The sequence below is a fragment of the Heliangelus exortis genome, chromosome Z (genome assembly GCF_036169615.1).
Source record: "Heliangelus exortis chromosome Z, bHelExo1.hap1, whole genome shotgun sequence".
NCBI lineage: Eukaryota > Metazoa > Chordata > Aves > Apodiformes > Trochilidae > Heliangelus > Heliangelus exortis.
Window position 1 is genome coordinate 45,265,883 of NC_092454.1, and position 26,395 is coordinate 45,292,277.

General features: G+C 38.0%; 1 protein-coding gene across 3 annotated transcripts in view; it reads right to left on the reverse strand.

The window, feature by feature from the left end:
* Nucleotides 1–3,525: 3,525 nt before the first annotated feature.
* KDM4C (lysine demethylase 4C) overlaps nucleotides 3,526–26,395 on the reverse strand; it is a 242,846-nt gene continuing 219,976 nt past the window's right edge. For all 3 annotated transcript variants that reach the window (XM_071732156.1, XM_071732155.1, XM_071732157.1), the window contains 4 exons: nucleotides 25,206–25,376; nucleotides 9,946–10,065; nucleotides 6,036–6,128; nucleotides 3,526–4,497 (listed from right to left, as the gene is read on the reverse strand). In XM_071732156.1, the coding sequence (XP_071588257.1) occupies nucleotides 4,324–4,497; nucleotides 6,036–6,128; nucleotides 9,946–10,065; nucleotides 25,206–25,376 (558 nt within the window). In that variant the 3' untranslated portion in view covers nucleotides 3,526–4,323. The remainder of the gene's footprint in view (nucleotides 4,498–6,035; nucleotides 6,129–9,945; nucleotides 10,066–25,205; nucleotides 25,377–26,395) is intronic.

Sequence of the window (26,395 nt, forward strand, 5' to 3'; positions counted from 1 at the left end):
GAGTTTCTTACCGAGGATGTTACAGGAGACACTGTTAAAAGCCTTGCTGAAATCAAGGCAGATTACATCTCCTGCTCTCCCCTCATCTAATCAGCCAGTTATGATATCACAGAAGGCTGTCAGATTGGCCAAGAATTCTTTACCCTTAGTGAATCCATGTTGACTAATCCCAACAACTGTGTTCCACATTTAGAGTTTATATCCAGAATTATTTGCTCCATCACCTTTCCAGGGACAGAGGTGAGAGTAATTGATCTCTAACTTCCTAGGTCATGCTTCTTGCTCTTTTTGAAGCCTGGGGTAATCATTGTCTTCCCCCAGTCCTCGGGCATCTCTCCTGTTCTCCTTCCCCTTTCAAAGAAAATGGGGAGTGACCTAGCCAGCTCTCTCAGCCCTTGTGGGTGCATCACATTGAGGCCCATGGACATTGGGTTGGACACAGTTTGGCTAAGTGGTTTCTAACATGTCCGTCCTCTACCAAAGGAAAGTCTTCATAACTGCAGACCTTTTCCCTCACCTCCAGGGTCTGCAGTTCATGGGGCTCAGCTTTAGCAGTGAAGATCATAGCAGGGCAGGCACTCAGCAACTCCCCCTTCTCTGCATCTTCCACCACCAGGGCATCCACCTCATTCACCAGCAAGCCTACATTTTCCCTAGTATTCCTTTTTCTATTGATGTGCTGAAAACACTTATAGTCTTTAACTACAGCGGCCAACTTGAGTTCTACTTGGGCTTTGTTCTTTCTAATTTTGCCCCTGCACAGCCTCATTACACTTTTGCGGTCCTCATAGGTTGCCTGCCCCTTTTTCCAAAGGACATAAACTTTGAAGTCTGTCCAGACTTCTAGGCCGCATTTGCCTTTCAGGATTGTCTCCCAGGGACTCTCTCAACCGTGTTCTGAAACAGCTCAAACTCTACTATTCTGAAGTCCAAGGTGGCAGTTCTGCTGTCTCCCCTCCTTGCTTCTCTAAGAATCAAAAGCTCCATCCTTTCAGGAACACTATGCCCAAGACAACCTCCAGCCTTTACACCCCCCACAAGAGTTTGCCTGTTAACAAGCAGAAGGTCCAGCAAGGTGCTATTCCTGGTTGTCACCCTCACCAGCTGTGCCAGGAAGTTCCCCTCCACACACTCTGGAAACCTCCATAACTGTGTCCCCTCCAGGACCCTCTGGGATTGTGCCCCCTCTGCTGTGTTGTATTTCCAGCAGACATCTGGGAAAGTGAATTCCCCCATGAGAAGAAGGGATAGTGAAGGCAAGACCTATCCCAACTGCTTATAAAATCTTTGATCTGCCCCTTCATTATGGTTGGGCAGGCTATACCAGTCACCATGCTATCTGCCTTATCAGCCTTCTCCTTGATTCTAATCCACAAATACTCAACACTGTCATTAGCATCATTAAGTTGTAGACATTCATATCCATCCCTAACACAGAGGGCCATCCCACCACCTCTCTTTCCTTTGGGAAAGCTGGGATCTATCAGTTGCAGCACTCCAGCTGCAAGTCTTCCCACCACATTTCTGTGATGGCACATATAAATATAGATATAGATATATAGATATAGATAGATATAGTATATAGATATAGATATATAGATATAGATAGATATATAGTTTTCTTGTTGTACAATGGCCTCCAGCTCCTCTTGCTTTGTTTCCTGTACTCCCTTCATTGGTGTATATACACTTCAGCTGGGCTAATGGTCCTGCCACATTTTTGAGGGGAGAAGTCCTAATTCCCAATTCACAGCTGACTGCACTCAGATGATTCCAACCCATCACTGACCCTCCTGTCCTTGTTTCCACATGTATCACCATCCCCTTCTCCACTGAAACATCAGAGCATTTAATATCTTGCTAGCACAGCTTACCCACAATCACTGGCATGCTGCTCCCAGGCTGCTCTCTAGTAAGCCTATTTTCAACCCCATAATCCTTTAAATCTAGTTAAAAACTCTTTCCACGAGCCCTGCTAACACTTGTCCCAGAATCCCTTTTCTCCCTCCAAGACAGGCTTTCCCCATCTGTTGCCAGCAGGCCCCGTGTCCTGGAAACCAACCCATGAGGAAAGAAACCACAGTCCTGCTGGTAACACCAGGCTCAGGGCCAGCAATCAATTGTTGGCTCTTCCTGTTTATCCCCTCACAAATCCCAGCAACCAGTGGGACAGAGAAGACTGCTTGTGCTACTGATCCCTTAACCAGCTCTCCCAGGGCCCTGAAGTCTCCATTTCCCTTGGGCTTCTTGTTGCTACCTCATCACTGCCTACCTGAAAAAATCAGTAACTGGGAGCAGTCACAGGGGTGAACTGTAGGGAATTTTCTCTACAGATCTTTAATCCTGGCCCCAGGGAGGCAGCCGACTTCTGTAAGAAGTGGGTTTGCCCTGCATATAGAACCTTCCACTGCCTTCAGGAGTCAGTCACTTGTGACAAGGACCTGTCTTACTGTCTCAGTTTAAGTTGTTTTGATGCAAGGCACTTTGCCTCAGTGGCATCCCCAAGTTACGTGAGCCATCATCATTACCACTATCTGGTTCCCCCTGCAGACCATATATGCACATATGTTTATATGTATTTGACAAACTAATAAAGTTGTAGTTGCTTTGAACCTTTATGGTTCCAAACTCTTATACTACAACTGTATTTTGAAGCTAAACATCAGAATAAGCTTATCAGCTGCATTTAACTCTAGAAGGCAGCAGGGCTCCTGCATTTTGCACATGTATCACTAGCTTTTGTTTTTCTTTTACATTATCTGAAAATCCTCTAATATTCTGAAATATGCCAGTCAGTACACACCACAACCCACTACTATCTGCAGAGCAAGTGTTGTCAATTGGAAAGATATTGTAATTGTCACAGCTAAGCAATTCCTTAGACTAAAGGGGTTCTGATTGATTTCATGGTAAAAGAAAAAATAGTTAATGTAACACAGAAAAATTAAATTGTCAATTGAGGTCTCACATAGTAAATGAAATGACTAAACTGTCTTCTTGGAAAATTTAGAATAATCATGCAAGGGCTACAAAGTTTTGTGTGTCTCAGCACATAAAAAAATGGGTTTGTAATGAAAACTTCTCTGAGTCTATATATGCAGGATATTTTACAAGCAGAACTCTAGAAACAGCAGTGCTTAGATTTAAATTGCATTTTGAAAGAGCTCTTTTTCCTGTGCCAGACAGCCAGAAATCTTGCTGACGTTCCAATTTACAAGAAACAGATGATGTAATTTTGATAAAGCTCTTTTTTAGCTTCACATACCCAAGTTTTTCAGACAAATTCAGACTTTCGGCTTTCTGGGAAATATTAAAAATGGTCAGGATTCCAAAGACTGAAGAAAAATAGAATGAAAAGAAATGAAACTGCAGTATTCATCAAGTCCACATTTTAATACCAAGACACTTTCTGTCTACGTGCATATTGTGTTAAGTAAACTACATTCATACTGCATATAGTGAAGTTTCTTCATCCCTAGAGGTATAAAATAATAGGATTGAAAATCATATCAACAGACAAAATGCTTCAAGTAGAAGAACAGTATTTATTGGTTTGTTTGGTTACGTTAAAACATCATTACATTAATAGAATATTATTTTATAAAGAAGACCATAACATATTCATCCAAAACTAGGCTGTTAAGCATATATATTTAAACTCCAATTTTTCATACACATAACGAAAGAAAATTATATCTTACAAATATCCATTTTTAATAGATCTTATGAAAAACATGTTCAAAAATAACTGCCAAAATCTTCCTCTTAGAATATACAAAACATCCTTGCTGTAAGATATCTTTCATAAAAGGCAAAAATATCTGAGTCAACAGTTGAGTCCACATCAAGCCCTACTGAAAGCAGTAGTTACATAGAAATGCAAAATCACTGTATAAAGTACAGCTCTTGTCTTACTACTGTACATATCTCCATGTTTTAAAAATGTTTTATAAAAACTGTATTGAACTTAACATCCTTTCCTGTCTGCAGAAAAATAGAGCCAGAGAAATTATCTGTTTACTAAAATTCTGAATGGGAATCGTCTCTCTTAATTCAAGGGGACTTTTAACTCTTATTTCAATGCAAGCAGGACTGTTTCTCCAGCATATCACTGAGTAACCTGTCTTACTTTCACTTGGTTTCCCTTTAGTTTCATAATGCAAAATATTACAAAATCTTTAATACATTAACTGAAGAAATCAGAACTCAAAATACTTCAGCTTACGAGGCTGGTCTATGAATTAGCTAATTGTAAAACAAAAAGCAATTGCAAATAATGCTGCATGCCTTTTAATCAACATCCCTGTCTTGCTCTTGCTTCCTCTATAGCCCCTTCAGGCATTTCTTCTGGAACGAGCTTTTCAAGAAGTTGCGGCATCCTGAATCACCCACATACTCGTTCTTAAAGCGGGAACTCAATACTCTCTGCCTCTTCTCTCCCAGGATAATATCTTCTCCAGAAAACATGTCTTCAAATCTCATGTCAGAAGCTGTAGACTAAAATAAGACATTAATTACACATGCAGCTTCATCCAGGCACCATATTCTGACTGATTTCAGAAAGGTTACATGGAAACTCAGATACATTTCACTAGATCACCTTACAGGTCCATGGAGCTAAACTATTTTCAGGAAAAAGTCTAAATATTAAATATATGTTTTATAAACAGACTTAAAGTATAATTTTTATTTTTCCATACTTCGCATGTACTACTCATAATTTAATTCTGTAGGCCCATGGAGTTCCTTAGAAACTTGTCATAAACACCAGTTGTTAAGTTTTGATTTTATCCAGAGGTCACACTCTAATAGAAGGTGAAAAACTGCAACATGGAAGTGATACAGCTGTTGGGCAGGTTCGATCCTGGCAGTACCAAGTATTATCCACCACTTTGTGTAATTCAGAAACATTTTAAGTGCTAGGCACGATGGCATGGACCTCCGACAAGAAAACTGCACACCACCCAGTTTGGAAAGAACTGGAGTCCCAAGTTCAGCCATCTGCCAGCAAACTTAAAACAGCTGGGAGTCAACAGAAAAAAAGCAGCAAAAAGGAATCCATCCAGGATAAAGCAATGACTAAACTCCCTTATGAAGCTAATGGTGTCAAATAAGAAAAAAATCTTGATCCACAAAAGCTTGATTTTTAAAAGTGTAGCATAAAAACAAGTGTTTGTGTTTTTACCCTTAGTAAAATGGTAATGGATTGAATTGCCCAAAATTGAGCATTAACAGAATTGTATAGAATAGAATAGAATAGAATAGAATAGAATAGAATAGAATAGAATAGAATAGAATAGAATAGAATAGACTACATTTTCACACCCTGAAAATGTATAGAATTGTATAGAATTCTGTAGGTAACAAAAGCCGTCTTGTTTCCTCCAACAGCCATACAGGAGAACTTCTACTTTTCAAACCTTATGCTCTTTATGAACCTCACACATTTTCACATGACTTACATATAAATGCCTAACCGGTGGTTGCTGTTAGAAACTGCAGGGAATTCAAATAACATAGTGAAGATTTAGTTTTAAACAAAAGCCTAGTGAAATGCTAATGAGTCTTACCAGTGACCTTGTAAGTTCTCAACAGCTACTTTATTTCTTAGAACAAGCTAATTGCATCTTTATGAAATTCAATGCTTTAAAATTCACAAAGCTCTCAGTACTTGGAAAGTTTTTGAAAGTTTATACATGTTATAAACATAATGAAATAGCAGGATGTCTGTCAATTTAAAATTTCACTAACTTGATAATTCATGACATGAGAGAAGATGTCCCTCCAAGATGTCCCTTTCAGGAGAAAAGAATTATGTTTGATAACAGCATTTGCCTGTACTGGAAGAACAACTGACTTTTCTTACTAGCAAGTGGACACTTGCACTTTTTGTGCCAATTTAGCCTTATTGATACAGACTACACAAAATATTTTTGAATGAAAAATACAGAAAAAATACAGAATAAAGCCAAGGATAGTGTTATTGGCATTTTCAGCATGTATATACTAGGAATTTATCACCAGCAAATACTCACAAAACGTGCTTTTACTCTTTTAGGAAGCTCTTCATCTAATGTATATATCTCTTCTCTCTTCATTACTATCTGAGAACCATCTTCAAACTCAACCTAAGTGAGAAAATGTGAATATAAAAACAAATAATAATTTAACTCTTGCAGGAAGCTTTGGGGTTTGTCTGCAGACAAAAATATGGGCAAACATAGAAGATTTATATACAAATATTTTTCTATTTTGGGAAGGTAAAATTAGGATAAAACATTTAATTCTTTCTTAAGAAATGTAACACATTCATAAGTTTAAAATAATATTTAAGCAAAGAGACTTCACAAGCAACACATTAAATATAGTAAAATGTACTCGATTAGAAAAGCCATGCAGTAACAAAACAGACAACATTATTTTGTAGAAGTGACATAAAATATCTTGGTATCATTTTCATTTGCCTCTAGATTTTTTATTTGCTTCTAATAAATAAAAAAATAATTTTAACATCCTGTGCTTCAAGGTTGAGGAAGACCCTGTCAAAAGAAAAAAGTATGAATGACAACTAAGGAAATACCAGTTAACACAATTTTATTGAATCTGATGGAATTTCTTTAAAATGCTCTGTTCAGAAGATGAAAAGCTTTATCATGCTTAGGTTTAGATTTAATCCAACATGAACCCTGCTAGAAGAAAATGAGAAAGGAAATGTAACTAGGTGTTGGGAATGTCAAAATGCGGAGGCTGTGAAGCTAAATGCTAAAAGTCTTTTCAGTAGCTGCTGATATACTTTTTTCAATACTTCTACCAATTTTGAATTTCAGGTATTACCTACGACTGTAGCTTCAATTCTCACATAAACTGTACTTCAAAGTTTGGTATAAACTTAAAAGAAGTGCAGATTCCACAAAATTATGAGACCATATGAGAAATATGAGACTAAATGAGACTACACAAATGATAACAACAGACCTAGGATGGAAGAATAAATAAACAAGAAAACTTTATCAAAAGTACTGTAAAAGATAAAACTGAAAAAAACCACCTAATTGAATTTGTAAATGGACTGGATTTTGTAGGTTCAAATTAAAGGCTTGCCATGATCTTTGAGGTCCTTTCCAGTCATGGCAATTTGGTGATTCTGTGATTAACTGTGATAAGATGAAAAATCTCATATAGTAAATCCATTCTCAAAAGTCAGGATACAGTGCTTTGAACTAACAACTTCTTTGAATGTAATTTTGTTTTTACAGCAATGTAACAGGGATGTGCAGATCTGCAATGTATTTGAAATACACAGAGCACAGATGGATAGCAAAGTCACATTAGTCATCCTTGCTCCTCTCCGTTCCTGTTTCTAACCCCCCAAGTCTGTTAGTGTGTTAGAGGAACTAAAACATCAATTTGGCTTAAGTATGTATAATAAAATTATGGCAATTTAGGTATTTTTCATTAGGATGAGGGAGCAGGCTTTATGCTATTCCTGTTCCTTATTGCACAGTATATTTGCACAATATGTTTTGCATAATTCAGTTGGTAATAATGTTTTTTTGAATCACTGGTGAAAGAAATGGGCAGAAAATTAACTCTGCCAGCTCCATCAGATCAGAAAACCACTTCCTGAATGGACAGTCTTTTTCTTTGGGCAGTGTACAGCAGCAAGTAACTGCATCAAACCACAGAATCTGGCATGTTTGCAGTATGAAATATATTGAACATTTACAACATAGAGTAATTGCAAGTTCTTCAGCTATAATTCAGCATACTACACTGGAGATAAATTTGCTGTGCCGTTAAAGGCAAACACAACAAGAGCTCCTCTGAGAGTTTCAGGAGTATCATGATTCATGCCAAATAAAAACCCAGCATCATTAACAGCTCCAAATGAATGCATACTGCAAATACTAAATTTCAAATCACTGTTTTTACCCAGCAAGTTATTTAATTTGAACTTCTGCTGCGGTACTGTGCCTTTGTAGAATGTCATTCTCTCCATGAGATTTTATCAGGATATCATAAATGAAAGGGTCAGCTGTAATTTTTAGAAAGCAGCTAATGGGGTGAACAGAGAATTTAATCATCCCGAAACTCAAGAATAAATAGTGAAATGCAATATAAAATAAATGAATAAATAAAATCAAGTACAGATTGCACTGAGAATTTCACTTAAACACCACCTTCATCTAGCAGGTAATAACTCTGAGTCATGAATGTCAAACTGGATGACATGAATTCTGGTGCATTGCATCACAGCTCCTGCACAGGCAAGTCCTGCCACATTCAGTACAAGCATCTCATAATATGAGGAAAATCCACAGATCTATCCAAGTAGAACAGATGTGCCTTATTCCATCGAAAATATTGAGCCCTTTTCAGTGTCTCCTTTAGTCCTACCATCTAAGGAGTCACAAAGGATTCAGTAAGAGACTCTCAAAGCTGCAACAGAGATCTCACAAACCAGAAGAATGGAGCATGTGTGTGCATAGGTCCTGGGAGCTATCAGCCTGGATGTGTATAAAGACCAGAGGAAAAACTGCTAATGTGTCCTGAAGTTAGTCTTGCAGCCACCCTGTAAGAGACTTCCTGTAAACCACAACCATGTTGTGGCAGCCTCCTCTGCATTTTACAGACTGGAATACTTGTTTGTCTATGAAGTCCTACGTAGTGCAATCTGCACTCCAGATAATCTTTCACCTTTGCTGTTTCCCTTGTGATAGGCATTGTTAAAAGACAGTTTACAGCAATCTCCTAAGGCTGTTATGCTGAGGAACTCCAAACCTTACTGAACCCACTTTCCTTACACGAAACTGATTTCATGAGACTGCCCAGGAGGTCCAAAATAAGACAAAGACTGTTTGACTGTGTCAGATTCTTTCCTATGAAGGATAACAACATTCATCTAATCTACCTCACTATTCCTCGTAAGACCAGCTGTTCAGAAGATTAAATCATTTGAAGATTAATGTAATTACAGAACGATAATCTTCATATTTTATAAAGAACTTTCTACCTTTGCAATGTAATGCAGCTGCTAAATAGAAGGAAAGAGACACGTTCTAGGGATCAGGCAGTTGAGGACTTGAGTTTGATTGCAAGTCATTGGCAAAGTGAGAAGGTCAATGCAGCAAGGCATTTAGCCTCCCTGTGTCTTAATTTATCTATAGATATAATAGTAAACTTGCCATTCTTGTAGAGTAATGTGAGGCCCTTATATGAAACGAGTTACGTAAGTGGAAATTATTATATATCTATATTAATGAAATGTACCTGGATTCTCATTCTTTCAAAAGTGCTATTATTATTGTGACTGAGTACTCAAAGCTGCTGACTGATTTTTCTCAAAGGCAAGAACATAAAAAAACAATTATTTTGTCTCTGAAATCAGAAGTCAGCTTTTTAGCCTTGTCTTCATTGTTCAGTTCCTTTTTGCCTTTGCTGAGGGTAAAACACTCCTTAGATTATGTGCTAATTCATTCAAAAGTGCCTCAGATAATTGAAAGTTGGACTATTTATGCTCTTCTTTTTACTGTCCTCTCCTTTACAAAATGCCTAAGGTTCATTGTAGTCACACTCTAGTAATTAATTCTATGTCATTTCTTTTACAATTACTTGACATCAAATAAAAATAAATAACCTGGAGAAAATATCAAATGTTGTCTTTCAATCTTAAGTTCTATCTTTTCACCCAAGTTCTTACTAAATAACCCATCTTCTCAGTTTTATACAAAAAGGTGAACTTCAGGTCTCGAAGAGCACATAGTATTTGTGAGTGGTTTAGATAGCCACTTATTTTCAATACATTAGCATTTATAATATAAGTCCACACTCCAGCCTTCTGCAACTTTGAAGGTGCATCTGGCCATGTCAGTGCTAGAGCAAATGAGCAGGTTGCAATAAAGACATCTGAAAAACAAGCACGTGGTAATAAATACAGACACCTACCTGATACATGTGAGCTGTGTTTGTTCCCAGATACTTTGCACCATACAGTTTTCCATCAGGCCACTTCACTTGGACAACCTCTCCCTCTGCAGGTGGGCCCAGCCTTAGGCAATCTCTGCTCTATTTACAAAGAAGGATGGATTCTTAAATCAGTGAGTGAGCCACTTTACTTTGAAATTCCCAGTAAGCTGCTTTTTACAGCTTGCTAATTGGAGGAGATTTATTACCATGTGCGCTTCAAGTTTTAAAATCCTACTAATGGGCTAACAGAAGGTACTTTTAGTGTTCATGAAAATGAAATAGTGACCAAAGAAACATTCTCTTTACAGCTTGATGCTGCACCGACAAGGCAACATATGCATAAATCAGATGGCTATCAAGAACTGTGATACATTGCCTCCAAAATTATTTTCCATCACACCCTGAAAATAAAGATCACTAAAGTGCAATTGTGTATGTGCAAGACTTTTGCGTATTCAAGTAACTCATGTTTTGTTAACCACAGCATATTTTTGCTAGATGCTAACTCTGTGGACTGAAACATCCCCTGATGGATCAAACTACAAATGCTGAGAATGCCAATGAATTCGTTGCTTAGCTGATGGAGCAACGCTGAAGGAATCCAAATGCTTGCAAATAAGAACTAGGGAGGCATTTTGTTTAGTTTAGTTTTGTTTTCAGAAGATACAAGACAGGTTTTTCTCTCTGTTTTGTCCAAACTTTGCTCCTGACTTGTTGAGGATGTCAGAGCAGCACAGTTTATGCTAGTTGCAATATATCCTTGTTGCAGTTTCTTTTGCCCCATATGGCTTGTTATGAACTCAATGACTTATTTGAAGAGTACACAGACCACACACCCATAACAACAGCTGTCAACATGAGGAAATACACTAAGGACCAGAAAAGGATCATGTCAGGTCTGTGCTCCCCAGTTCTTTGAAAGCTACCTCTACCAAATACTCACCCCAACAAAGGCATCCATATATTGTACTGACTGCATCACAAGTCATGTAAATTACTGCTAATCTAGTGGTATTCTCCTAGGTGTGAGAGGACCTAGGTGTGTCACCATGTTACCTAGGCTCACTGATAAGAGATCTAGACGGGGAAGAGAAAAGATACAGCCAAGGACTCAGGTACAAGGACTCAGTGAAAAGGCCCTTCAGAACCTGGTATTATCTCACATTGCTGCAGTACTATTACTATTACTGTTTTAAAAGTCTCCTGTTTATATAGAATCATATACAAAAATACTGTATTTTTGAGTTCAGCAGTCAACATCCAACGGAGGCCAAAAATCATCGTGACAAAGAACTCAAAACGTAAGAGCAAAAATGCACCATAGTGATCCTTGGTGGAAGATTATCTTGTTATAACATCATGCTAGCCAAACCTAGGCTTTATAAAATGTTTTAAAACACGTATTTTAATCCATTAATTTGATTCAGCACATGGGAAAAGAAGTGAAAAGCTGGATTTTCACAGAAATGTACTTTCCTGCATGACAGTGCTATCTCTGATATCCCTAAGGTGCTCTGCCAAGGGGACATATGTCTGCATGCTTGCAAAGGTTGCTGTGCCAGACACAAAGATTTGTTCCTTCAACTTCAACATATATTTGAGGTAGCAGGTGGCATTACTGTATTGCCCTTCCCAGTATTCCCAGGAGAGGCACAGGAAAAGTTGAAAGGATGACCACTACCTGCTTTCCAACAGCGGAATAATGATGTCTTTCAGGGATCAGGGATAGCCAAATACCATCTTAGTTCTGACTATAAATCAAGTGAGACTGTACTGTTAATGCTCTCTTCTCAGTGATAACTGATGAGAGGGTTACTGTCATTATCATACTTCTTCCTCTACCTATTTATTACTGATGTGCAAAAAAGGAGTCTTAGCTAAGTGTCTTGAATCAAACTTAAAATGCATGATGGAAGATAGTTAATTTCCTGAAAACAATACATCTATCAACAATGTCAAGCCAAACATTAGTTTTTAAAGAACTAGCCCTTTGCACTTTGCACAAGAAAAGCATTTCATAGCTTCTCTGGGAGAGCTAATGGAATTGCTCATACGGAAAACTTGAGTTCTCATGCAAAAAACCTGGACAAATAACAATCCCATTCTTCATGTATCACAACAATGTCTTAGTCGACTGAACAGTGTTTGGGAAACCTGCACTAAATAGCTTTTGCTGATTTCTGCCAGAGTTCCTACTTTTTATTTGTGTGTTACATAACCATTCTAGAGACTCTACTTTTGCTGCAAAAATAATTTCTTCTGGGGAATGAATCAATTCTTTGGTTGACAAAATTGCAGAAATGCAACCTTACTTTTCTCAGTCAAATAATGAAAAGTCAGACATAAAAATACAATAATTCTTCATACACAAGCATAATGTGGGTTCAGCCTACCTTTGGCTTGTAAACCATGCAAGTTTCCAGTACAATTGCATAGTATATTTTCTTCTTCACACAAAAAATCAAACCTGTGCTTATCTATACTGAAAAGACTATTCACTTAAGTGTCCAGTTTCACATTCCAGCTGTTTTATAGGCTTGTCAGTAAAATGTCCAGTTGTGTTTGAGTATCTCCAAGGATGAACACTTCACCACCTCCTAGCCCAGCCCTAGACTAGCAACCAGCCAAGCATTCAACCATGCCCACAGTTACAAACTCTTTTCTTAAGCTAATTAAAATTCCATGTTAAGGACTTTCCTGTATTTCACCTGGTACACATTGCCTTTTATCGTGTCACTCTGCACCACTGAGAAGTGAGTGGCTCCATCTTTTTTAATTCCCCCATCAGATATATAGATGTAACTTGGATAAGGTTACCCTCAGTCTATTCTCTAGGCTGAATGGTTCCAGCTCTCTCACCTTCTCATCGTATGATGCTCCAGTCCTTTAATCACCATCCTGTATTTTTACTGTATTTTGATTACACCATTAAAACAATTAACAAGAGCCAGGTAATCTGATGAAGGTGCCCTCTGATTTGAACATACTAGTACTGGCTTTTTTACATTTGCATGTGATTGTTTTCTAGCTAAAATTTAAAATATTTGACTACTGTTTTCTTTATACCTCCTTTAAAAGATGCCATATGGGCTGCATTTTCCTATTTTAAGATAAATGCTTGAGATACAATGACCAGTGTTGCTATGATATTAAATACAATATTAACCTTTATGACCACTACTTCAAGTTAAAAGAGTTAATTGATCCCTTCTTCACCAATCATATTCCAAATTAACTAAGGACAGAATCAGATTTGGAAGGATATGATTCCAGTTAAGGTTCTTAAAGATCAAACATTGACCTATAAACTAATTGGAAGACCAAGATGGGGAGCAGAATGGGAGGAAATGATCAGTGCCCTGTTGTGCTACATGGATGTGCACAAGTCTATGGGACCAGATGGGATCTGGTACCCGAAGGTACAAAAGGAGCTGGCAGAAGTGCTCACCAAGCCACTCTCCATTATTTATCAACAGTCCTGGAAAACTGGGGAGGTCTAAATTGGAAACTGGCAAATGTAATGTCCATCTACAAGAAGGGCCGAAAGGATGACCTGGGGAACTACAGACCTGTCAGTTTGACCTTGGTGCCAGGAAAGGTTATGGAGCAGGTCATTTTGAGTACCATCACATGGTACCAGGTGATCAGGCCCAGTCAGCACAGGTTTACGTAAGGTAGATCCTGTCTGACTGACCCTTGGAGAAGGAGAGGGTTGTCAGGCATTGAAATGGACTGCTCAGGACAGTGGTGGAGTCACCATCCCTGGAGGTATTTAAAAGGCATTTGGACCTGGTCCTCACAGACATGGCTTAGTAGTTAGATCATACACTTATACCAACACTTAGTAGGTGTTGGTCCAACGCTGGACTGGATGATCTTGGGAGGTCTCTTCCAACCTGAAACATTCTGTGCCTTCCATAACTGCTGAAAGGCAAAGCATTTTACAAGCTCAATTCAGGTCTCATAGCTGTGTTCCTAGAGAGAGCTTAAAGGGAAGAGGATAATGGAACATTGCAAGGTGAAAAACATTTGCAGTCTGTAAGTAACACGTCTGAAGATCCTTCTCTCCAGCTGATAAATAGGAGACACGTCTTCCTTGAACATGGTCCTGAAACATTCACATGTATCTGTAACAATACCATGAAGATTGAGCTTTATTTTTCTGTGTATAAAAAAGTCCAAACCCTTGGAAACATACTGAAGAAGAATCAAACTGTGGTATGCAGTATTAAGTGGGTATATTGTCTGCAAGCAGCTTGAACTCTTGAAGTTTACTCTTATTCACCACTAACCCATCTGAATAGCACGATTCTTTCCCTTATAGCTGCACTTTTTTATAAACCTAAGGTTTACATTTATAAACTGTCATCTTTTAAAGAGACATGCTTCTTCCTTTAGAGTCACCTCTTCCCTTTGTGAGCAACTTCATTCTTCTGGAACTTGCGAAATATTTTTCAGATCCACCATACCAATTACAATTCTTCTACCCATTTCCAATGAGGGTGTCTAGAAAATCCACAACATGAAGTGTCAAACTGTCATCAAGCATTAGCCAAGACAGCACATATAACCAGACTCTTTCTTCATGAGGGCATCTAACCCTATCCCATGAACAGCCTCAGAAACTCCCATTTTATTTTCCTCAACATTAACAGAGTGTGTATCTGTCTACTGGCAGACACAGCACTGAGATCACAGGCTAGCCAAAATCGCTCTGGTTCACGCTGTATTCAAGGCAGAATATTTTTGTGTGCTTAACCTGGATTCAAATTACAGAATTTTTCTCAATGGAATATAGAAAAAAAATCTGCACTCCTGGGGTTTACTTGCCGATTTGCCTTGTTTCCAAAACAAAGCATAAAATGCTTCATTGTTTATTCAAATTTTTGTCAAATAATAAACAATAGAGGGCTAAAGTGGTTAGGCATGGCTCTTGCAACAGATTTTGGGAGTTAGCACATACTTCTAATCCAGGTTTTGCTTTATGGCTCTGTAACACAGCATCAGAATGAAATACAGGTAAATTTTTTTACTTAATGGTAAAGGAATAGGATAAGTATACACAGAGTCTGACTGGCATTATTCTTCCTGGGATACTACCAGTTTAGAGACAGTGTAATTGCTAGCTCAAAAGCAGTCTTTGTAACAATTAGTTTAGCTGAATATAGTTCTCACCCTTTGAAGTTACTCATTATTTTTGTGCCATATGACATCAAAACCCTCTAGGAAGACACATTCCAAACAATCAACAGCAGTCTTGCAGGAAGACTGTGTAAGAATCCATTTCATTATGCTGCTGCAGCTTTACGTATCACAGGGTTCTTGTGAACCCCACTATGCTGTTATTATGCAACCTGGCAAGAAGGAATGGCAAAAAGCAGAGGTAAACAGCAGCCTAGCTTCAGCCATGCAATGTGCCTGCAGATATCAATCCTTTCTGTATTGTTCCATCACTGACACACAGGAGCCATGGCACAATATTGTAATCCTCCTCCTGTCAGACCGAAAACTGATACACTACCCCTGAGGTTTCAAAGATCAAAGAAAAACAGATACTAAAAAGATGAACCAGAGCTAAATCAGACCCTGTAACTGCAATAAACCTCCGTATGCTGCATCTCTAAATACTCGTTAATATCACTCCTCTTGTGTTTGCTTGTAAATTTATGTATCTTGTTAAAATCAAACTGTGAAATAGAAACCAGCCATTTTCTGTCATGCCCTGCATTGCTTAAATCTGAAAGAACGACTCAGACTTTGCTCAGTTTGCATAGAGCTAGCCATAATATCAACTGATCTGGGCTTTTATCCCAGAAATTCCATGGCTTCTGAAAATTAACCTAGAATTAATTCATGGCCTCCAAAAAACCCCAAACACCTCTATCCTTGTATTTTGGAAGGACTGAAATTCATTTCACAGCAAATTCAATTCATAGCACATTCATTTCAATTTATAGCATTCTGTATTAATGACAAAATAACAATCACTTCACACAGCACAGGCAAAACACACTAACTACATCTGATTTTCATTTATAACATTTCAAGTAGATTTCTAGTTCTTGAACTCTAATCATGAAAAAGTAGCAAAAATCCAGGCTTGATTATTGGAGTTTTGCATACAAATGGTTCCCACTGACTCCACTTGAACTGCAGCAGTAATTTATAAATTTTCCCCTTAAATTAGGACCTGAGTTAAATTCACTGTCCTACTGCACTGCTACTGTGATTCTTACCATGCAGCAGTGCTCTCTGTACTGACAAGAACCTAAGCTAATGATGGCTTGAAAGGGAAGAAGTGCAGAACCTTAGTGCACGGGGTGACCATGCTGTCAGGAAGAGTTAGCTCTTGCCATACAGACCCAGGAGAGGAAAAAGGCTCCCATGGCAGAATGGAAAAGGTAGCTCTGAATAGTCCTGAGGACAAAGCTGCAATGTCCCCAAGGCCATCCCAAAAAGGCACTTAATGGAAGTCCTCTCCCTACGTTACTGCAGCTAACATTAACTTTCAGCCTGAGTGCTGGTGATTGAGATTCCCGGTCATGCTTACCAGTGATTGTTTCAAGGAGCATGATGAATGTGATCACAACTAACACCTCTGATTTAGAAAATCTTGCCATAACAACAAATTGCACACTGCAGCTGCAAACAATGAATGTATCAACCAACACCATTAAAGCAGGAGTGGTGAAACAAATTGTGGAAATTGAAAACAACCACTGATCTGAACAGACTGAATAACTGTGTTTTTCTTCTGGGAGTTGACAGTCTGTGGCAGTTAACACAAATTTTTAGGGACACAGAAGTAGGTGTCATACATTTCAGAACAACCTGAATGAAAAGGAGAGTGACAGCTAATTTGATACAGTCAGAATTTTATCTAAACAGGAACAGCAATTTACACAGTGCATTAGCATTTGAAAGAGCAGGCCTGATTCCCAGGAGTGCAATTCAGGTTTTGAATTTGTAGACATTCAGTGAAATCACCAGATTAACAGAATAGTTACTGTAATTCAAAAAAATTAGCCTTGGATCACATAATGCACAGTATGAAAACACTTAGAATTTATGTATTATGTGCTGTCCTTAAAATGATACTGAATCTTCTTTACAAAGGGAATATATGCTTTCACCAAAGGGAAACTGGAAGATAAATTGGATTCCTGAATACATCTAAAAATGTTTTACTTTCCATTCAGCTTAGAAAGTTCCTAGTTCAACTATTGCATTGCCTTACAGTTTAGTATTAATAGCACAAATGCATGTGTAATACTAATTGGCAGATGCAGAATTGCTCCAAAGACCATGATTCAAACCCAAATTGCAGAATGTAGCTTAGGATGTCCAGGATAGCACTGGGCATCACAGTAAGGTGCAGTACAGAGGACTCAGAGAAAGCTGTAATTGGGAGTACAGTATGCTCTCATGGGACAAAATTCAGTGTCAGCAGTAGGAAGCTGAAGTTTGCAAAGAGACCAGGATGTCTGATTCACTCTGCCTCACTGAAATACAAGGCTTCTTTGGTGCAGAGGAGCACCCTTGCTCATGCTCATATTAGAGAAGACTCTGGATCCTACAGTACTAACTCATATCCTGCCTACCTTTACATTAGTGAAGGCCAAAATATTTATAGTTCTCAGTAAATCAGTTGCAGACCAATGACTACAAAGAGGAGCAAATGTTCTGCTCCTGCTCCTGGCTCAGGTCCTGACAGATGTGAAGGAAGATTTTCCTTCTTCCCCTGCTCCCTATCCCCAAAACACATGGCAAGCCTGGAAATAAACTACACCTGAAACACAAAGCAAATATGGTAAATCACCAGATCTGAAAATCCTAGAATTCCTGGGTTAGCTCAGAAAAATAGGTAGGAGAGGAAATAATGTACCTCCCCTGCTCCCAGTCATCTCACCTCATATGAATGATTCCTGTGCGGTTCCAGTGACTTCACCGTGCTCCTCATATTCACCACAGCTGTTTCCATTGTGGTCCCAGACACGAACACAAACTCATTTTGCAAACACAGGAAACACTGAAATACATTTCTGTCTCTCACCTGCTTCACTACAAAGTCAGCCAACTTACTGTAGCATGCAAAGTAATGGATTCTCTCCCATTCGGTTTCTCTTCCTGAGCTGTGGAAGCATTACCTTCACCTAATCTAAAATCATTATTGATAAAGATCTATAAAATATTCCATTATAAAGTGGAAAGAACATTATACACAGGAAACCAAGTAAAGATAATAGTCATATTTGAAGCCTAAAGCCTTCAGTCTTTCCTACATTCATTTTTGTATGCTTATCTATTAAGATGACTGTCTTTCTACTGCAACAATAAACAAAGAAAAAGCAAGAACGACAGAAAAATAAGTTCTGTTCTCCATAATGGAGTAAAACGAAAGTAACTCACACCAATTATGGTATCATACAAGAAAGTTTACATTAGAATCAGACTATTGCATCTTTTGATGCTCTGCTGCTTCAAGAATGGGATAAAATCTCTAGTCCAAAGCCTTAGAACTTAGTCTTTGCTTTTTAAAAGTTTTATTTCAACATAATAATTTATAATGCTGACAAAAAAAATTGTGCCAGCCCAACATGAGCAGTCTATTATTCAACTCAGAGACTCAATGCTGTTTCGACTAAGAAATACAAAAAAAAAGGTTGCTGAACCTATTATAAATCATTAGGTCTCTTTTCCCACATTTAACAACTGGTTCTGAGGATTTTTTTCCTATGTTTATACCAAATATGATCTATCCTCTTTTTGAGAAATGTATTGCTTGGTTTTCTATTTCACATTTTCAGCAATCAGTAATGATGGAGATCACTGGAGTGCATCCAAAGTATCTAAAGATCACCCAGAAAGAAAGACAATTCAATAATCCTGATTTCCTTACAGATTTACATGTCAGTATAATAAAACAGAACAATAAGGTATTATTGGCTGTCAGAGGAATAATGGATCTTTCACAGATAAAAGCAGGCAGGTAAACACTACTATTAAAAGTTTTGATTCAAACAGATAGACAAGCAGAAAACAGTTGTCAGAAGAGATAAAGAGAGAAAGGCATACAGAAGAGAAACCTTTAGGAAAGAATTGTGGAAACTAGTTCAATAATTTATAATGCCAGACAAGGATGATGGAGGAAGTTACATTTTTTAGAAAAAATTTGCTAAAAAATACAGCATCCTTCAGAAAGCTGGGCTAGAAGTACTAGAATAGAATCTTTTGATTTTTATATATCCAACTGGACATTAATGGACTCTAGAGACTTACATGCTAGCCCAGTATTTCAGAATGTACATAGTTCAATCAGTATGTTTTTTCAAAATTATTAATAAAAGTATTAACATATATAGTAACTGAGAAGCTGATCAAGTGTCCACATAGACATAAGCAGATACATACTTTTTGCACCAGTGAAAGTCAGTAGTCTAGATAAAGTTATTAGGAAGAATCTCCTGTGAAAAAAAAAGGCTTGATTCTTGAAGCTATATCTGAAGCATTAACACTCATGGCCCCCCAGAACGCCACCTGTCCTACCCTGCACATTCAAAAAGCCCCACATAAACCCTGTTTCTCACAGCATTCTCATGGAGAAAGTGGGTACACACGGCCAGGACTGGTGTTCTCTTCAGTGGTTAAAAAACTTACTGGATAGCCAGGACCAAAGAGCTGCGGTGAACAGAGTTAAATCCAGCAGTCCCAAGTGGTGTTTCCCATGGTTCAGTATTGAGGTCAGTGTTGTTTGATATCTTTACCAACAATCTGGATGAGGGGATTGAAGACACCAAGTCTGTAGAAGACACCAAGTTGGGAGGGAGGATTGATCTGCCTGAGGGTAGGAAGGCTCTACAGAGGAATGTAGATAGTATGGATCGATGGGCCAAGGCCATTTGTAAAAGATGCAACAAAGCCAAGTGCCAGGTCCTGCACTTGGGTCACAACTTCATCCAACACTACAGGCTGGGGGAGGAGTGGCTGAAAAGCTGGCACAGATGAAAAGGACCTGGGGGTGCTGGTCAACAGCTAGATGAACATGAGGCAGCAGTGTGCCCCAATGGCCAAGGACACCTACAGCATCCTGGCTTCTGTCAGGAAGAGTGTGGCCATCAGGAGTAGGGAAATGACTGTCCCCCTATACTTGGCACTGGTGAGGCTGCACCTCCAGTGCTGCGTTCAGTTCTGGGCCTCTCTACAGGAAAGTCATTGAGGTGCTGGAGCAAATCCAGAGGAGGGCAAGAAAGATGGTGAAGGGGTCTAGAGAACCAGTCCTGTGAGGAGCATCTGAGGTAAATGGGGTTGTTCAATCTGAAGTAAAGTAGGCTGAGCCTTGTAGCTCTCTACAAATACCTGAAGGGAGGTTGTAGTGATGTGCAGGTTTGTTTCTTCCTCCTAGTTACAAGCCACAGGACTAGAGGAAATTGTTTCAAGTTGTGCCAAAGGAGGTTTAAATTAGATATTAGAAGAAAATTCTTCACTGAAAGGGTTATTAAACACTGGAGTATGCTGCCCAGGGTGGTATTTGAATCACCAACCCCTGGTGGTGTTCTAAAGTTGTGTAGATGTGGTGCTTATGGACACGGGTTAGCATCAGACTCAGCAGAGTTAGGTTAATTGTTGGACTTGATGATCTTAAAAGTCTTTTCCAACCAGAACAATTCTGTGCTTCTGTGATTCTACGGTAACGGCACATTACAGTTTTAAACTGATGTTCCCTTTAGCTAGCCTGTGGAGGAAATAATTTTTGAAGAATCATACAGCTAAATCCCATTTGTTCTACATCCCAAAGGAAGATGAAGTAAATCTGTTCTGTCTCTCATTAGTCTAATAATACTATCCTTGGGACAATCTGTATTCAGCCTGACTCTTCTGCCTGTATTTTACCTCAATTAGTTTACCTCATCTTGAGCAACTTCTAGAATTATAAATGCCTATGCAAAGCTCCAATTGCCTACAAGGTATCTAGGCCAGGAAAGACCATTCAGTAGCTTAGTGAATTGACAGTTATCAAGAAAGACAGAATAATTGGCAAGCCTATGCACACAGTATATATGTGTACACACTATAGTGTGGGTGATGAAATGTTAAAGCGTTCATTTTGTAATTTTGTAGAGGTGTAAAGTAAGCATTTGCAGGGAAGGGTAGAGGTAGAGGAATGAAAAGAAGGTCCTGGCTGAGATCTGTTTTGTTTTGGTTTTGTGGGGTTTTTGTTTGTTTTGGGGTTTTGTGTGTGTTATAAGCTTCTCAGATCTCAGATCGCCATCACACCAACAGGTTTTTCTTCAAATACTGGCAATTAAAATGTGCTCCATTTTGTTACAAAGAAAGAAAAAAATTAAGTGCACACTGTAAGTTGTAGTCTTTGTGACAATTTTAGTAGAGTACTTCGACTGTTAGAGTTATCAATAACCCTGGCCATCCCTCCCCTGCCAATGCTGATAGACACAGAAAGATAGAGCTTAACCTTCTCTGTTCTCTTCACACTGAAGGCTCTCTTGGGTCTACTACCAAAAGAAGAAACTTACATATCTGCAAGCACAGTTCACAGTTCTGAAGTAGATTAGAACTGAATAGATTTCAAGTGTCACTTTTAGTATGTTAAAAAATCCACTGGTGGAGTCTTTTTCATAGCTGATTCTTTTTTTTCAGGTAAGGTGGAACCCACTTCAAAAAACTGATACACAAACAAAAGCAAGCAACTTGTTGGAGGGATCAACTTGACACATGCAAAAATAATTCCTTCCTCCTGCTTTTCACAACTACAGTCTGAATGTCTTAACCTAAGCACCTTTTCAGGAGTAGACTTTCTGGATTTCATCAGGACCTCACAGAGTTATCATGATGTGTTTGTTGCAAACTAAAAAAATTAATATTGTACCCAGGAGTCCTTCCAGACACATTTCACTTCTTCAACTCTTAAGATGCTCTTGCTTGTAAGGAACATTTATAACAGCATTCCATAAGCTACATTACCATTTAGGGTAGCATTCAATTTATAGATTTTAATAAACCCACTTTGGCTTGTGGGCATGACAACAGATAGATCAGCTTTAACTTCTCCAGTTTACTTAACAGCAAATTAAAACACAATGTGGGTATGTCATGTCAGCAAGAGTAAGTAGACTCATTTTTCTTCACCTAGTTTGCTTTATTACCACAAGATGAAAGCACAACAGCAAAAAATTCTGTGTAAACTGGTCACTGGAGGACCAAGGTAGTTACCAAGGCAAGCGGCCTGGAAGAATGCCTGCTGTTTACAGAGCAGTTTCCTCAGTTACCCTGTAATCAGACCTCCCCACAGACTCAAAGTATGATTAGCTCTGAAATTATTTTTTTTCTACCTCTCCTCCTTCCATCATTATAACTTGGTGGGACCTTTCTGCCCCTTTCTTGCAGAGCCAAGACTGCCCTGTTTAGATGGCATTTTAGCAAGATAATGGTGGAAAAAAAAAATCATCCTTAGCTCTAACTTCAAGTTACATATATATGTCTATCTCTTTACATTGTACTTGTTGTTAAGGCATTATTGACAAGCTCAATATAGAGAGAAACAAATAGAATTCCTAGCTAAATACCCAGCAAATTCATTTCTTGCAAACTGCTAAGATATGTTGGTTGAGAGATGTCCATCAGGTACTAACAAACAAAAAAACCCAAACAATGGAACTTTGGGACACTCCCCTAACTGAGCAGGACCGTGCTCCTCCTGGTGCTGAGAAAGAGGCAGTGTGACAAGTTACAACACATTAATACTTCAAAAAGAGCCAAGTAGCACACATACATGCTATCAGTAGCAGTTACTCTGGACTGCAGCATATGAACTCCTCACTTGTGTGCATGCATTGTTAAACTAATCACTAGAGCTGTCACCAGCTTTAAGATACCGAGTATTATCCCCATCACTGCAGTTTTTCCATGACTTAGAGGAAGTTGTCCTGTGGTTTCTTCCCACAAATAATTGTACCTTTATACTTCTTTGCACCCTCTTACACCCACGGGGCTAAGAGAAAGCTGACTGGTTAGCATATCGACAAACTACCTAAGAGGTTTAAACAGTGTAGTTACAAAGTTATTATTCTAAGAAATTCTGACAAGACAGAAATCAGTTATAGTATTCAAGCAATAGCTTGAAATAAAAAAACCTATACAACTATGCCTGTATCTAACATCTATGCTTAAAAATCCCAAACCCTGATATATTTAGCAAATGCTAACACAAACCAAGCAAATATGTATAAGAACAATCTACACTCTGCTTTAGTAGTCAATGAATGCTTGCACGCAGAATTTCACAAAACTTCAAGACTGGAATTTCCCTGCTTCCTGTCTTTCTCCTTACAAATAAATCACTGTGTTGGAACATTGGAATTCTGGTCTACTGTGAGCTGAGCTGAAATTATGTAGTGGATTCAGGACATACAGGAATATCAGAAAGCTCTTGCTATCTTTGTAAGCTAGTTGAAAAGTGAAAACAGATTAGAAAAATAAGTTCTTCAACAGGCAGCAATATTGCTTTCACACAAGATTTGATGAATAAGTCCTCCCAGAGGCACTAACACCTGATACGCACATTGCATGGATTAGCAAGTTTTAGTTCAGGCAGAAGAAAAAACATTTTTTTTCCCTTCCAGTAACTCCTGCAGGTATATTATCTAACGAAAACACAACAAGATTTCTTTAAGGAAGTGAAATTCGTTTGGTGTTTCCATCAAACAATTATATGATGTTCATTCACTATCTGAGAAGAACTAAGGCATATCCAGACCTGATATTTGTTCTTAGCTCCAGAAGAAACTACCCCCATACAGTGGCATGCAGTTTCTCATCCATGCCTTACCAGATCCTTGATGCTGGCTTACACAGAAAAGGGATTTCTAATAAAAACACAGCCATATTGCTGAACATTTTGATCACCCCAAACCAGATTGTCTTGATCAATAATAGAGCCTTTCGGAGTGTTTCGAATTAAAGGGTAAATTTTCAAAGACATTTTGCAGGGATTTGCTGACTGTCTCTTATTAAAAGCAGAGAGAGGTAAACAGCTCAAATCCCATACACTGAGCTGAAATGTACCCTTTCAAATACTGTATTTTCAAAAGTGTCAGACATTTCAGTAACTAAGAAGATTCTAAGAAATCAGTATCATTTCCACTGATCTGTCAGCTAATGCTACTTCCAGGAAAACATAAGGCCTGCAGAAAACAGGCTGTGCCCCGTGAGCTGCAAATCATGTATGGTTTGCAGTGGCTCAGTGCATCAGTGGTTTTGTGGCTCAGTGGAAAGTGGTCTTGCTACAAATGGCTCTTTTGCATACCAGTGTTCACTGATGACTAGGCTTTAGAGACTGTAAGCAGGAGCTACATCAAAAATATAATTTCAGCACAAAAAAACCTCAGAGAAGCATGAAGGCAAACAAGGATTACAGTCATACTGTGAGAAAACTGTCAAGTTAACACCTTATGAGCACACTAAAGGTTAAAAGCCAATATATTCATTGCAAATGTGTAGGGAAACAGAATCTATTCTCAACTGTTCTCAACTTTGTTCATACATGCTATCTAAGTGTACGATGTGGTCCTTAACAGTTCTGAAAAACACTGTAGTTTATATAAGTGCATAAGGGAAATCAAAATCTCAATTGCTTTTTGAAAATGCAATAAAGTACCCATGCTTCTCCCTGACGATTCTTATCATTAATAATGTAATCTCACAAACTAAATATCAGGAGGTGTAAACAAGTTGTTAGAACAGATTCTTGAGAGCTATTCTTCCCATTATAGCAGGATTTTTCTATTCAGCAAGGAGTTTTTGCAAGTTATCTCTGAGAGACAGATAAGGATATACGGAATTCCCTCTCTCATATCTTTTATTAAATACATATTTCTTATTTAATTAAAAGACTTTGTAAGATTACTTTTATTCATTTGGTCAAATGGCAAAGACTAATTAGAACAACCAAGGTTTGGAAGCCAATTAGAAAATAATCATTGTCAGCAGCAAAAGTAACAAGCTGAATATTAAAATGTTATCTCCTCAAGGTCAAAAGCACTAATACAAAAGGTTCCAACTGTCTAATTATAAAAAGAAATAATTAAAAAAGAAACCAACAAAAAAACCACCACCAACAACAACAACAAGGAAAAAAACAACAAACCCCAAACAACCAACAACAAAACCCCTCAAAAAAATGAAAAACAAATCAGCAAGAAATGGGTATCTGAGAGGGTACTTACTACAATGTCTTCAGGAAAAGTATCCAGACTGAAAGAGCCGTCATCAAACATGACTTCATAGAAAAGCTGAGATGTCACTCCTACGACTCTGCAACTATAGTATCGTGTATTCCTGTGTTTTGTAATGACTGTCTGCCCAACTGTGATGGCCTTCTCACATGCCTTAGGCTTCTTGAAAAATGGAAGAATTAAAAAGAAAATTTAATTTTAAAAGACAAGCTTACTCCACAGAAATTAGTTTTGAAACAAGAGCTGATAATAGTTCAACCACCCAACACATTATCTTCAAATGCAAAACTGTTTCTTCCCATCACGATCACATAAATTATTTTTATGTACAAACCTTCTGCATTTTATGAGGAAAACAAATGGTATCTGAAGAATAACAAATTACAGCACCAAAAAATATTTTTTACAACTCTTTCCCTCTAACTATTCTGTATTAGACAATTAGCACAAAATTAGCAATACTTGTAAATTCTGTTTGAAGAGAAATTTGTGGAATTTGATTGAAGAGGTGAAATGTGATGAACTCGGACTATCTCTTGGACTGTTTTAAATTACGGGATTTTTAAGTGCTGGGTTTCAGTGTGATTCTATGTAATTAGTAACTACTTAATATTTTCTGAACAGGATACAGCAACTAAATGCATATGGAGTGCTCATCAGAGTTGTTTACAGTAGTGTGAGTAACTTCTTAGCCAATACTGTAGAGAACTTTCGATTTAAAAATTCAGACTACATGGATCCCTATTCATCAGCTATTTAGATATTATATCAGTAACAGTATTTTTTTTAATTTCTCACTTTTAATTCCCCAAATCTAGTTATGGAAACTAGAAGAGTAGCATGGTTGTTCAATCATGCAAAAATTCTACATCAATAACAAAAAAAAAAAAAAAAAAAAAAAAAAAAGAATGCAACTTAGCAAAATGTCTGAAGTTTATATGATGCAAACAGCTGTTACATACTAGCTTGCAACCAGTGTACCACCAAAAGCCTTCCACTTAATTTTTCACAAGGAAAGTTATCAAAACAAGAGCTTCCTAATAACACAAGGAAAGCACTTTTTCCTTATGATTCTGACTGTCTATTCATTAACTTATAGAGATGTGTGCCTTTGTTCATGCAAAAGTGAGTAACTGTGAATTTTGTCTGTATCTGAACAGTTAAAGTTTTCTTATAATGGG